This window comes from Nerophis ophidion, linkage group LG08 (assembly GCF_033978795.1).
Source record: "Nerophis ophidion isolate RoL-2023_Sa linkage group LG08, RoL_Noph_v1.0, whole genome shotgun sequence".
Classification (NCBI taxonomy): Eukaryota; Metazoa; Chordata; class Actinopteri; order Syngnathiformes; family Syngnathidae; genus Nerophis; species Nerophis ophidion.
In genome coordinates, this window is record NC_084618.1 from 27,490,710 (window position 1) to 27,506,333 (window position 15,624).

The 15,624-nt window shown below is 41.9% G+C and overlaps 1 protein-coding gene across 4 annotated transcripts in view; it reads left to right on the forward strand.

Moving 5' to 3' along the window:
- Positions 1-15,596, forward strand: part of sgtb (small glutamine rich tetratricopeptide repeat co-chaperone beta) — a 49,094-nt gene extending 33,498 nt beyond the window's left edge. For all 4 annotated transcript variants that reach the window (XM_061908179.1, XM_061908177.1, XM_061908180.1 and 1 more), the window contains exons 4-12: positions 4,400-4,475; positions 4,573-4,672; positions 4,746-4,850; positions 4,927-5,065; positions 9,853-9,915; positions 9,990-10,027; positions 10,109-10,192; positions 10,267-10,387; positions 10,455-15,596. In XM_061908179.1, coding sequence (XP_061764163.1) covers positions 4,400-4,475; positions 4,573-4,672; positions 4,746-4,850; positions 4,927-5,065; positions 9,853-9,915; positions 9,990-10,027; positions 10,109-10,192; positions 10,267-10,378 — 717 coding nt within the window. In that variant the 3' untranslated portion in view covers positions 10,379-10,387; positions 10,455-15,596. The remainder of the gene's footprint in view (positions 1-4,399; positions 4,476-4,572; positions 4,673-4,745; positions 4,851-4,926; positions 5,066-9,852; positions 9,916-9,989; positions 10,028-10,108; positions 10,193-10,266; positions 10,388-10,454) is intronic.
- The last annotated feature ends 28 nt before the right edge of the window (positions 15,597-15,624 follow it).

The window sequence follows — 15,624 nt, forward strand, 5'->3', positions numbered from 1 at the left end:
GCCCCATATAACATTGAATAGCTATGAATATAAGCATAACAGCCCATCCATCCACTCTCTACCGCTTGTCCCTTCCTGAGGTCGCGGGGGGTGCTGGAGGCTATCTCAGCTGCATTCGGGCGGTAGGCGGGGTACACCCTGGACAAGTCGCCACCTCATCACAGGGCCAACACAGACAGACAACATTCACACTCACATTCACACACTAGGGCCAATTTAGTGTTGCCAATCTACCTATCCCCAGGTGCATGTTTTGGCGGTGGTGTTTTGATTAATGTATTTTTTACAGATTGATGGACAATTTGCTTTGAGATTGTAAATATTATTGAAGTTTATATCTTTGGTAACAAAAAATGCTTGGAAGATCAGATATTATTAGAGTGTTGAACATAATCATGCAACTGCATATGCAACACTTTTCTGTCAAATTTCAAATAACTAATACATTTAGCCAGAAAGTGTTTTTTTTATTTATTTTCAACCTTTCTAAGAGCACATTAAAGATGTTGTGGGCTAAATAAAATGACTTGACGGGACATGATAAAATGATGTCGAAGGCCACATAAAAAGCTGTGGCGGATCGTATAAAAAGATGTTGCCGCCCACATAAAAGGACGAGGCGGACCACCTCTAATGATTTGGCGGGAACATTAGAATTATGTAATTATGTGGCGGGCCACAAATTAAATGGCAGACCACATTCAATGGTGCTGTGGGCAAGAATATAATGAAATGGAGGACCACATAAAATGATGTGGCAGACCACGTGAAATGATATGGCGGGCGACATTAATGACGTGGCAGGTCACCCAATTACGTGGTAGGCCACTTAAACAAAAATGGCATCCGTCCATCCATCTCCTTCCGCTTATCCGAGGTCGGGTCGCGGGGGAAGCAGCCTAAGCAGGGAAGCCCAGACTTCCCTCTCCCCAGCCACTTTGTCCAGCTCCTCCCAGGGGATCCCGAGGCGTTCCCAGGCCAGCCGGGAGACATACCATATTTCCTTGAATAGCCGCTGGGCATGCAATATGCGCCTGCCTAGAATTACTGCTGGGTCAAACATTCTCCCCAAATTTATAAGCGCATGCTTACTTTTACCGCCGGGTCAAATTCGTGACGTCACGAGTGACGCTTCTCCTGTCGTCATTTCCAAAATAGCAGAGGTTTTTTTTGCTTTTACTATGTGTAAACCAGGGGTCTTTTTCCACAGTCATACAGATCTCACTGATGGTTGTGATATAAAACAACTTTAACACTCTTACTAATATGTGCCACACACTGTGAACCCACACCAAACTTTTACTATGTGTAAACCACGGGTCTTTTTCCACAGCCATACAGATCACACCGATGGTTGTGATATAAAACAACTTTAACACTCTTACTAATATGCGCTACACACTGTGAACCCACACCAAATAAGAATAACAAACACATTTCTGGAGAACATCGGCTCAGTAACACATTATAAACACAACATAACACTTACCCAGAATGCAATGCATCCATGACTCTTACCGGGTATATTATTCACCCCGCTAGCACCAAACCCCGGCCCCTCTCCGTGCGTCGGTTGAGGTGGGCGGGGTTGGGGGCGCGTGTATAATATAGCCAAGAGTCACGGATGCATGGCATTGTGGGTAGTTGTTATGTTGCGTTTATCATTTGTTACAGAGCCGATGTTCTAAAGAAATGTGTTTGGTGTGGGTTCACAGAGTGTGGCGCATATTAGTAAGTGTTAAAGTTGTTTATATCACAACCATCAGTGTAAAAGGTGTGGTTGTTGACCAAGTATGCTTTGCAATCTAGTATGAAAAGCAGCGAAATGCTTGCATCCAGCCGGCACGCAGATAGCATTGTATAAAGGTGGGCGCGATGACATGTAGAGCAGTGGTCCTCAACCACTGGGGCGCGGCCGCAGAATAATTTTTTTTTTTTTATCACACTCAATTTTTTACTGTATCAAATCAAATCAAATCAACTTTATTTATAAAGCAAATTTAAAATTTACCACAGGGGTAGCCAAAGTGCTGTACAATGGGCAGGTTAAAAGATAATACGAGGGCCGAGCAAACAACACAACATAAACAGAACATGCCATTGGTAAGCGCAGGGGGTGAGGAGAGGTTTTAAAATTATTAGCGCCTGCTTACTTTAACCGCATGCCTTGAATAAGCGCAGGAGTGAGAACAGGTTTTAAATTAATTAGCGCCCCGGCGGCTATTCAAGGAAATACGGTAGTCTTTCCAACATGTCCTGGGTCTTCCCCGTGTCCTCCTACTGAACGGACGTGCCCGAAACACCTCCCTAAGGAGGTGTTCGGGTGGCATCCAGACCAGATGCCCGAACCACCTCATCTGGCTCGATGTGGAGAAGCAGCGACTTTACTTTGAGTTCCTCCCGGATGACAGAGCTTCTCACCCTATCTCTAAGGGAGAGCCCCGTGACCCGGCGGGGGAAACTCATTTTGGCCGCTTGTACCCGTGATCTTGTCCTTTTGGTCATAACCCAAAGCTCATGACCATAGGTAAGGATGGGAACGTAGATCGACCAGTAAATTGAGAGCTTTGCCTTCCGGCTCAGCTCCTTTTTCACCACAACGGATCAATACAGCGTCCGCATTACTGAAGACGCCGCACCGATCCCCCTGTCGATCTCACGATCCACTCTTCCCCCACTCATGAAAAAGACTCTGAGGTACTTGAACTCCTCCACTTGGGGCAAGATCTTCTCCCCAACCCGGAGATGGCACTCCACCCTTTTCTGGGCGAGAACCATGGACTCGGACTTGGAGGTGTGGATTCCCATCCCATTCGCTTTAAACTCGACTGCGAACCGATCCAGTGAGAGCTGAAGATCTTGGCCAGATGAAGCCATCAGGACCACATCATCCGCAAAAAGCAGAGACCTAATCCTGCAGCCACTAAACCAGACACCCTCAATGCCCTGACTGCGCCTAGAAATTCTGTCCATAAAAGTTATGAACAGAATTGGCGACAAAGGAACATTAAGCAAAATGGCAAACAACATAAAATGATAAAAAGAAATGGAAGACCTCATAAAATGATGTGGCGGGTCACAGAATTATGTGGTGGGCCACGATAAAATGAAATGAAAGTCAACATAAAATGATGCATCAGGCCACTATTAAATGAAATGGAAGACCACAAAAATTATGTGGTGGGCCACAATAAAATGAGTTGGAAGACCACAGAATACGATGTGGCAGGCCACTATACAATGAACTCAGTATCAAGGGTTGCAATTGGGCGTTAAATCACCATAAATGATTCCCGGGCGTGGCACCCCTGCTGCCCACTGCTCCCCTCACTTCCCAGGGGGTGATCAAGGGGATGGGTCAAATGCAGAGGACAAATTTCACCACACCTAGTGTGTGTGTGACAATCATTGGTACTTTAACTTAATATAGTGGGCCACATAAAATGTGGCCAGATTTGGCCCCCGGGCGGGAAGTTTGACACCTGTGCGCTAAGCCAGTGTTTTTCAACCTTTTTTGAGCCGAGGCACTTCTTTTGCGTTAAAAAAAATGCAGAGGCACACCACCAGCAGAAATCATCAAAAAAATAAAACTCAGTTGACAGGAAAAAGTCGTCACAATTGTTGGATATGACTTAAATCCATAACCAACCATGCATCACTATCACCATCTGTCACATCATGCCGGGACTTATTTTAAGGTTGTTGCTGTTTTCCTGTGTCGTGTTTTAGTTCTTGTCTTGGGCTCCTATTTGGGTGTATTTTTCTTTTTTTTTTGGTATTTTCCTGTAGCAGTTTAATGTCTTCCTTTGAGTGATATTTCCAGCATCTATTTTGTTTTAGCAATCAAGAATATTCAAGTTGTTTTTATCATTCTTTGTGGGGACAATGTTGATTGTCGTGTCATGTTCGGATGTACATTGTTGACGGCGTCTTTGCTCCACAGTAAGTCTTTGCTGTCGTCCAGCATTCTGTTTTTTTTTACTTTGTAGCCAGTTCAGTTTTAGTTTTGTTTTGCATAGCCTTCTCTAAGCTTCAATGCCTTTTCTTAGGGGCACTCTCCACACACCTTTTTACCTGCACCCTGCCCACCGCTGTTCCCGACATTTACAAAGCAATTAGCTAGTGGCGGCCATCTACTGATATGGAAGAGTATTACACGGTTACTCTGCCCAGCTCTAGACAGCACTGACACTCAACAACAACACAAAATTTGCAGACTATAATTATTGGTTTGGAAAAAATATTAGGTGAAATTAGATAATCTCCCACGGCACACCAGACTGTATCTCAAGGCACAGTGGTTGAAAAACAATGCACTAAGCGATGCCGTCTACATATCCAAAGCGCACAACTTGGTTGAAACAGGAGCGAATACATTTTAACATTTGGATGTCCTTAGAACGACATCCTGAGCATGCCGACAACATCGCCATCTCCAGAAGAGGCCGAACGAGCTGAGCAGCTGAAGAATGAAGGTAAGCGTTGCTGGAAAAGTAATTGATATGGCCATCCAATTTAAAAGGACATGACCATATACGGACGAAGGAAGTGTCAGAGTGCAAACTTTTTTAGGGAACAACCACATGAAGGAGGAGAACAACCGATGTGCAGTGGAATGTTACAGCAGGGCCATCGAGCTGGACCTGAGGAACGCCGTCTACTACTGCAACAGGTATTAGCACCGAGCTAACATTGTGATGATGACGGGAGTGCAAGTAATGCTGCGCCATCTGCTCACCTTGCAGAGCGGCCGCTCAGAGTAAACTGGGGAACTACACGGAGGCGACTGGCGACTGTGAGAGAGCCATCGCCATCGACCCCAGCTACAGCAAAGCGTACGGCAGGATGGGGTGAGTGAAGGAGACGCCTCGGGGAAACCTCCCGGATTGTTACAAATCAAGCACGTCTTTTTTTCTGCGCTTCCAGCCTGGCGTTGACGGCCATGAACAAATATCCCGAGGCCATTTCCTACTTCAAGAAAGCGCTGGTGCTGGACCCCGACAACGACACGTACAAGTCCAACCTGAAGGTGGCAGAGCAGAAGCTGAAGGAAGTCAGCAGTCCAGTGAGTGGAACTACAAAAATAACAAAGCTTAGATTGAGCTACTTCCCACCATCACTATCATGTTGCAGTGTTAATTTTGTTGACAAAAAAATGTTGTCTTAGTTATTGTCAAGGACTTATTTTCCCTAGACTAAAACAGGAAGACTAAAATAGGATGATAGCTTATCAAAACAAATGCAGGTTGACTAAAACAATGACGAAATTAATCGAACATTTAGTCAAAGACAAAAATCTTGACAAGAGACAAAATCAAATCATATTTAATTTCATCTTTAGGCAAGTGTGACAAGTTATTCAATCACCATACTTGCAAACCCTCCCGATTTTCCCTGGAGACTCCCAAAATCTCAGTGCCCCTCCCGAAAATCTCCTGGGGGAACCATTCTCCCGATTTCCAATCGGACAATAATATCAGGGGCATGCTTAAAGACACTGCCTTAAGTGTCCTCGACAACCTGTAGTCACGTCCACTTATCCCCCATTCAAACAGCATGCCGACCCAATCACACAATATATGTGACTTATACACAAACACACAAGTGAATGCAATCCATACTTGATCAACAGCCATACGGGTCCCACTGAGGGTGGCCGTATAATTAACTATAACACTGTTACAAATATGCGCCACACTGTGAACCCACACCAAACAAGAATTACAAACACATTTCGGGAGAATATCCGCACCGTAACTCACCATAAACATAACAGAACAAGTACCCAGAATCCCTTGCAGACTAACTCTTCCGGGACGCTACAATATACACCCCCCCAACACCAACACCAAACCCAGTCCTCCACCCCCCGAATTAGGAGGTCTCAAGCTTGGCAAGTATGCCAATCACAGTTGCGTGTGGGAGAGAGGAGGGGGTAAATCACAGAGGGGAACCAATCAGAACTGCTGTCTTTGTAAGGCAGTGTTTTGTTTGTTTACTAGGAGAACCAGGCACACCTGACTAAAGTACAGTGGAACCTTGATTTACGAAACCCTGCATATCCAAATATTCCTCCGTGTGTGATTCATGTCTCTGAGGACAAACCTTTTACTCAGGCGCCTGCAAGCAAGAATGCAGGGCAAAACATTGCAGTTTTGTCCATTTTGCTAACTCAATATGAGTCCCTAAAACTCCACACACCAGCATGGAAAGAAGAAGGGAATCACTCGCGTAACAAATAAATAAAAAAAATAGACCATTCATGGCACTCACTAGCATGACCATAGCTCAGCCCAGTAAGTAACAAGTTTTAATTGTGATGAAGCCGGTCTTTTCTCTGAAAAGATGCCAGAACAGAAATATATCACAGCGAAGGAAAGGACACTATTTCTTCTCTCATTCCAGAGCAGCCCTTTACTCTTACTAAAGCACAAAAATACAGACACGTACAGCTCCCCTCTCCCCCTCTGTCTACTCCTTTCTCATCTGTTCTTTGCCATTATTAATGTGTGTGCATTTTACTTTTTAAAATATTTATTATTAGAGATGTCTGATAATGGCTTTATTGTCGATATCGGTTGAGGTGGGCGGGGTTGGGGGAGCCGATTTTGGTGGTAGCGTGGGGTGTATATTCTAGCGTCCCGGAAGAGTTAGTGCTGCAAGGGGTTCTGGATGTTTGTTCTGTTTTGTTACGGTGCGGATGTTCTCCCGAAATGTGTTTATCATTCTTGTGGGTTCACAGTGTGGCGCATATTTGTAACAGTGTTAAAGTTGTTTATACGGCCGTCCTCAGTGTGATCCGTAGGGCTGTTGATCAAGTATCCCTTGCAGTCACTTATGTGTGTGTTACATCCGCATATATTATGTGACTGGGCTGACACGCTGTTTGTATGGAGTAAATGCGGACGTGACGACAGGTTGTAGAGGACGCTAAAGGCAGTGCTTTTAAGGCACGCCCCCAATAATATTGTCCGGGTGGAAATCGGGAGGGGCCCTGGAATTCGGGAGTCTCCCGGGAAAATCGGGAGGCTGAAACACATACCGATAATTTACGATATTACATTTTAAAGCATTTATCGGCCGATAAAATCGGCAGGCCGGTATTATCGGTCATCTCTATTTATTATTGTAAAAATATGGTTGTTAAATTTAGGGATTTGTGACTTCTGTGTGTGTGTGCACGTGTTGGCAGAGCCGACCATATAGAAGTTTGTTGTTGTTTTGACATTTTTATTACACAGAAAGTTGATCCATCACCCCTTTAGTTATGTTTGTTTTTATAAATTGTACTGTACATCACTTTATATTGGGATCACAGTGTGCATATCTTAACTAAAATAGGGACTTTTTGTCGAGGCTAGAACCCTTTATTTATATTTACATTGTTACGTGGAACTTTGCCTCTCTATACAAACTTTGTTATTTACAAACCATGGTCAAGAACCAATGAAGTTCATAAATCGAGGTTCCACTGTATATCTTCTGCACCCGGAAGAAAGAGAAGAGAAGACATATGGATGTGCTTTACTTTTGCCGCGGGAGACAACACACATTGTAAACCCTGTGGCTCGATTTTCTCCAGTAAAAATTCAACCAACTTGAAGCGTCGTCTGCAGGCTAATTATTTAGGCCGAAACCCATATTTCAAAATTACTTATAGTGAATTGAACTACGGTTAATATTAAAGACGGCAGAGCAGGAGCAAGACCGATTACTCCACCACTTATTTTTTTTCAAACCATGGACGAGCTTGCCTGGATATCAGTACAGTGCACTTTGATCAATTTCCTGTCCAATGGCTACTTCTCTTTGTTTTTAATGTCTATTTTCTGCTGGATTTACTCTCTATTTTAAGCTGCAGCTGTTACATATACTGTAATATTGTACATGGTAATTGTTATATATTGTAAATATGATATAGACATAATTTAATATCAGTATATACAAACCCTGTTTCCATATGAGTTAAGAAATTGTGTTAAATGGAAATATAAACGGAATACAATGATTTGTAAATCATTTTCAACCCATATTCAGTTGAATATGCTACAAAGACAACATATTTGATGTTCAAACTGCGAAAACATTTTTTTTTAATGCAAATAATCATTAACTTTAGAATTTGATGCCAGCAACACGTGACAAAGAAGTTGGGAAAGGTGGCAATAAATACTGATAAAGTTGAGAAATTCTCATCAAACACTTATTTGGAACATCCCACAGGTGTGCAGGCTAATTGGGAACAGGTGGGTGCCATGATTGGGTATAAAACCAGCTTCCATGAAATGCTAAGTAAATCACAAACAAGGATGGGGCGAGCTGTTGTATTTAATGCTTCATAATGCGCCACACATTTTCGATGGGAGACAGGTTTTGACTGCAGGCGGGCCTGGAAAGTACTACAAAACTACGCTGTTGTGGCTTGGCATTGTCTTGCTGAAATGATAACGTTGCTTGGATGACAACATATGTTGCTCCAAAACCTGTATGGACCATTCAGAATTAATGGTGCCTTCACAGATGTGTAAGTTACCCATGCCTTGGGCACTAATACACCCCCATACCATCACAGATGCTGGCTTTTGAACTTTGCGCCTATAACAATCTGAATGGTTATTTTCCTCTTTGTTCTGGAGGACACCACGTCCTCTGTTTCCAAATATAATTTGAAATGTGGACTCGTCAGACCACAGAACACCTTTCCACTTTGCATCAGTCCATCTTAGATGAGCTCTGGCCCAGCAAAGCCGGCGGCGTTCCTTGGTGTTGTTGATAAATGGGTTTGGCTTTGCATAGTAGAGTTTTAACTTGCACTTACAGATGTAACGACCAACTGTAGTTACTGACAGTGGTTTTATGAAGTGTTCCTGAACCCATGTGGTGATATCCTTTACACACTGATGTCGGTTTTTGGTGCAGTACCGCCTGAGGGATCAAAAATCCGTAATATCATCGCTTACGTGCAGTGATTTCTCCAGATTCTCTGAACCTTTTGATGATTTTACGGACAGTAGATGGGAAAAATCCCTAAATTCCTTGCAATAGCTCGTTGAGCAATGTTGTTCTAAAACTGTTCGACAATTTGCTTACAAAGTGGTGACCCTCACCCCATCCTTGTTTGTGAATTACTTAGCATTTCATGGAAGCTGCTTTTATACCCAATCATGGCACCCACCTGTTCCCAATTAGCCTTCACACCTGTGGGATGTTCCAAATAAATGTTTGATTAGCATTCCTCCACTTTATCAGTATTTATTGCCACCTTTCCCAACTTCTTTGTCACGTGTTGCTGGCATCAAATTCCAAAGAGAATGATTATTTGAAAAAAAAAAAGGTTAATTAGTTTGAACATCAAATATGTTGTCTTTGTAGCATATTCAACTGAATATGGGTTGAAAATTATTTGCAAATCATTGTATTCCGTTTATATTTACATCTAACACAATTTCCCAACTCATATGGAAACGGGGTTTGTAAAATATAATGTACCTATATATGTTATATTTTATATTGCTATATTTAGTCTATTTATAGCTGCATTGTCCTTTCCATCATTGTAACTGAGCTATTGTGTGGAACAATTTCCCTTGTGGATCATTAAAGTTTGTCTAAGTCTAATGTCTAAGTCTATGTCTTTGGCACAACTTAACAACCCAGAAGACCAGATTTCTCATCTTTCAAGCAAACGGAATTGTTGAGGAATTTAGTTGAGTGAAACTAGACTAACACTAAATCAATCAGGATGATTAAAATAGGACCAACATTTAACTAGATTTTCATCAAAATACTATGATGAAACTAAATTAACAATTGCTGTCAAAATTAACACTTATCATGTTGGATGTACTACAGATTGCGGCTGGACTAGGATTCGACATGGCCAGTTTAATCAACAACCCTGCCTTCATCAGCATGGTAATCACGCCACTTCCGCCTGTTTTTATATAACCTGAAGTTAGTCACATTTTACACTCTTTTGGACATTTTAGGCAGCCAGTGTGATGCAGAACCAACAAGTCCAGCAGCTGTGAGTGTTGTCTCTATTAGCTGTTAACTTAGCATTAAGTGCCAAGTGTGTCTCACTGTGACTTTCTTGCCATGTTCTCAGCATGTCGGGAATGATGTCCAACGCCGTGGGCGGGCCGGCGGCTGGATTAGGCGGACTGTCGGACATTTCCAGTTTAATTGAAGCGTAAGTACATATGGGGAAAAGAAATCGCAGTGTCAACTTCGGCGAAATGACTTGCCTTGGCTTGTGTCCACCAGAGGGCAGCAGTTTGCCCAGCAGATCCAGCAGCAGAACCCGGAGCTGATCGAGCAGCTACGGAACCACATCAGGAGCCGCTCCTTCAGCGGCAGCGCTGAGGAGCACTCGTGATCCGCTCAGGTTGGTGCTCGCCGTCGCTGGGGTGGATGTTTGTCAACGCTCTCTGACGTGACCTCTTTACCTGAAGATGGGAGTGTCCCGACAACCAAGATGATCCCACCCAGGCTGGATCCGAGAGAGGACTGTAAAGAAACAAAAAAACATGCGACGCACATGACTGACTTATCTTCAGAGTGGTCCAAAATGCTTTTTCTGGGACTCGTGACGCCATGTTTGTTCTTCTCATTCAACCCTCAGTGTTCACACATAGAAGACGCCATCACATTTTAGACATGTTACTAGATGTGTCGTAATAAGGTTGGGAATAAGCGGTAGAAAATGGATGGATGGATGGATATATATATATATATATATTAGAGATGCGCGGTTTCACCCACGGAGTCTGCTGGTCGGGCGGGTGACATGACGAAAAAATCGATTTTAAATAAATTCGGGCGGGTGGCGGTTGAACCATTTGGAAATATATGATATACATGGTTCAGAGATCGGTAACTTTTACCATTCAAAGAGCCATTTTGGACCCGTGTCACAAAGCGAAAAAGACATTAGTTGAAGTAAACATTCTCAAGTATGTATGCCGGCAGTCACCCAGTTAATAAGTATTAGGGCGTGCTATGAAGCCTTTGCCTTTGACGCCTTCTACAACATGTACTATTTACTTGCAAGTCCAGCAATATGTTGTGAGTGGCTTCCACTGACACACCCACACGACCGCAAGGCATACTGGGTGATACAGAGTACACTGATGGTTGTGATATAAACAATTTTAACACTCTTACTAATATGTGCCATGCTGTTAAGCCACACCAAACAAGAATGACAAACACATTTCGTGCGTCGGTAAGGTGGGCGGGGTTGGGGGCGCTGGGGTGTAAAATATATCCAGGAAATGTCATGAATGCAAAGGATTCTGGGTATTTGTTGTGTTGCGTTTATGTTGTGTTACTGTGAGGATGTTTCCCGAAATGTTTTTGTCATTCTTGTTTGGTGTGGCGCATATTAGTAAGAGTGTTAAATTTTGTTATTTTACAACCATTAGTGTACTCTGTATCACCCAGTATGCCCTTCAATCTTGTACGTGTGTTTGCGTAAGGTGCATACAACATGTTGCTGGACTGACAAACGGTTCGTACATGTTGTTGAAGGTGTCAAAGGCAATGGCTTCACAGCACGCCCTTATTCCCGTTATCTGAATGAACACCATCGGACATTCGCTAGAACGTTAGCGGCTCCCATTGCCTTCTTTACTTTGTGACACGGGTCAAACTAGCTCTTGCAATGGTAAAGGTCGCCGACTCCGCATATATAACAACGGGCAGGTGGCGGGCGGTTGCAGTTCTGATTAAATGTTAGTGCGGGTGGATGACGACTTTAGTGATGCGGTTGCGGATTATATAATTGCCTATCCGCGCATCTCTAATATATATATATTGCCTATACATATATATCAATATAATGGATGTATGACTTATAATTAATATAATTGGATATAAAGAGTACCGTATTTTTCGGAGTATAAGTTGCACCTGCCGAAATTTCATAATAAAGAAGGAAAAAAAAATATATAACTCGCACTGGAGTATAAGTCGCATTTTTGGGGGAAGTCTATTTCATAAAACCCAACACCAAGAATAGACATTTGAAAGGCAACTTCAAATAAATAAAGAATAGTGAACAACAGGCTGAATAAGTGTACGTTATATGACGCATAAATAACCAAGTGAGAAGGTGCCTGGTATGTTAACGTAACATATTATGGTAAGAGTCATTCAAATAACTATAACATATAGAACATGCTATACGTTTACCAAACAATCTGTCACTTCTAATCGCTAAATCCGATGAAATCTTATACGTCTTGTCTCTTGCATGAATGAGCTAAATAACATTATTTGATATTTTACAGTAATGTGTTAATTTCACACATAAGTCGCTCCTGATTATAAGTTGCACGCCCGGCCAAACTATGAAAAAAACTGCGACTTATAGTCCGAAAAATACAGTATGTGAAAATTGGATTCCTACCTAGTTCACTTCTGTGACGATCTCTTTAAGTTTTGTAATCAACCAGAAATATCAAGGAGCTAAAATGCACCAACCATGGATACGTGGAGAGGGTTTTTCATTTTCCCATCATGCTTTTTAATGGATTTAAATGGGTGTAATTTGGATTTTTTTATGGTGAATGGACATTTTTTATCATATCTAAAGTTCATTGAGCAAGAACATTGCTCAACCAATTTTTTTTTTTTCACCATGACAAGGGAAGGTTGTTTGCAATGGGTAATGTATGTAAATGTTGTGCGTGTTTCCACTCAGAGCATAGTTAAACATCATTGTCTTGATTAACTCGCATTTTCCACTTGATGGTGACAAATTGGCAGCATCATAGATAGTTGAATATATTCTTCCTGCTGGCAAGATGCCGCATTTTGCGGGGCAAATTGAATGCGTCGGCGAGCCGTAGATTGGACATCCCTAGTTTACATAGACTAACAAGATTAGTCTTGCACTTTATTACGAGTACCATTTAAAGAAGTACATACAGACTCACCCAGTTGTACTTATTTAGGGCCTTATTCTCCCACTTGTGTTGTTTCACGCACGTGAAATCTTATTCATATCCTTCCATCGACCCCACCTAGTGCCTCAGTCTGGAATGAAGACGAGCTCGTTACTAATGACAGTTCAATTGATAGACGCTACATTATATGTATTCTTCATTTAACTATATGTATTTTTCATTAAATAGTCACATAGTTCAATGATCCCAGTCCAGGTGCATTGAACGTCCATTAGTACCAGGATGTTTAAACATGGCAGATAAACGCACGGTCCCCTTCCGCTGTGATCGCACTCACAAGACAACGATGTGCATTTTGATTTGTGATCGATTCACAAGCAGTCAAAGTAGATTTGATAGTTTTCTAAAAAGTTTATTTTATCATTTTATTTTAAGTGGCGTACACTGCATCCAAACTTGTGCTATATAACGTTTCACCTTCCAGGGGCGCTAGATTTATTCCAGCCCCATTCCATGTCAGAATTTAAGTACTTGAAAGGGTCATATTATGATTTTTATGATTTTTTTCTACATTTAATACACTTCCTTGTGGTGTAATTGGTTGAAATGTTGCATGGATGATGTTTTACAGACCGTCTTCAAGCCTCTTTCTGACCGTTCTTTAAAGAATGCGCTGTTTTGTGTCTTCCACCTCTTCGCCATGTAGTTTTTAGTGCTTGCAGATGGAGTATTAGAAATGGCAACAGCGAAGGACGCATGTGCATGTACAAGCCAGTCTGCCCCACAATAAGAGGATAGAGAAAAAGAAGGAGTTTATTGACTACAATGGCGGACTCGCGCAATGCTCTCTAGGTACATTTTTTACCATATATGGATAATCCGCTTTCGTCACAACTCCGAAAAACGTCACAAATCGGGCAAATTCAAAACAGTTTGTTTGGAGGCAGAATGAAGAAAGGCAAAATTGTTATATAACTATCTCCGCCATGCCTCCGAGGTTCTATTTCACATTTTCTATGTGCGATAAACTTAATCTCAGACCGGCTCGTGAAGTGAATTATATTTAAATGGCGCTTTTCTCTAGTGACTCAAAGCGCTTTACATAGTGAAACCAAATATCTAAGTTACATTACATGGGTGACAATGGGAGCGGGCGGGTAAAGTGTCTCGCCCAAGGACACAATGACAGTGACTAGGATGGCGCAAGCGGGGATCGAACCTGGAACCCTCAAGTTGCTGGCAGGGCCACTTTACCAACCGAGCTATACCGCCCCACACGTACATGCACCCTCCGCTGTTGCCATTTATAATACAAAATAGCGTAACTTGCATCTGTTAGTAGACTCCACACTGCAAAAAGTCAGTGTTCAAAATCAAGAATAAAACATACAAAAATTAGGGGTATTTTATTTGTACTAAGCAAAATTATCAGAAAATTGAACAAGAAAATTTGGCTTGTCAAGACTTACCAAAACAAGTAAAATTAGCTAACCTCAATGAACCCAAAAAATACCTTGAAATAAGAATAATCTCACTAATAACAACTGTACTACTATATGAGTACGTATTTTGTATTGTTTCATTGAAAATAAAACCGCAAAGTCCATTTGGCTTTCATCTGTTTTAATATGAGACACAATTGTGTCAAAGTCCTGATTTTTTTTCATGCGTGAAATAAGAAATTATTACTATTACTATATAAAAAGTAGTTTCATACTTGTGGGTGTTGAAGACACAGCTTTGCAACAGTTGATATTCTAGTTTCAAGCATGTTTTACACACTATAGGTTATAAAATCTTAGCATTTAGGACCAAAACCCTTAAAACAAGTAAAACACTAACATAAAATCTTCTTAGTTAGAAGAATTATCTTATCAGACAGAAATTAAGAAAATATCACCCTTATTTGAGATATTTAATCTTACTTAGATTTCAGTCTCTGCAATGCATATGAAGGCGCTTAAAGCTACAACAAAGATGGCGGGGAGAAGACGCCGTTGAAGTGGAGGCACGCAAATAAGACCGCCAGACTGAAGAGACGGTCAGAAAGCTGCTTGAAAATGGTCTGTAAAACATAATCTATGCAATATGTTGACCAAAAAAACATCATTAAATGTTATGTAGACCACAACAAAGTGTTCTGAATGTAAGAAACAAATCTTAATAATCACCTTTTAAGTCAGCGGGACAATATGTGGGGGAAGAGTTTTGATAGGGAGCATCTTGAGAATAGAACCCTTCGACTTTTGCTCGAGGTCAAACCACAGATTGAAATTTTCAAGCGCACGCCGCACAGCGTGGCTTTATACTCGCCGGATAGACTTAGCCAAGAAGGCTAATCTGCATCCGACTTCTAGAATGGTGGTGTCTTCATCTTGGAACACTGAGGCCTCCCAGCCAAGTTATTCTATCAAAAACGTGACCGACACGCGTGTTGTCCGCAGCCTGCATTATGACGTCATTGCACTTTAGCACCACGTAATAAATCACAAGCAGCCCCTCCCTTTAAGATTGTATTATGTTTTGAGGATGTAGTCCAAGTGTTAAGGTGGCTCCTCCTGCATGCTTTAAAATCTGGAATTTGGCATCAGATGCTCTATGGAAACAATTAGCAACTGCTGGGCCAGGAAGACGCTTCCTCCAATCACTTGTCCGAATAAATAAATGTCCTGGAATTTGACTCACTCTTTGTTCTCTTCTGTCATCTTCATTG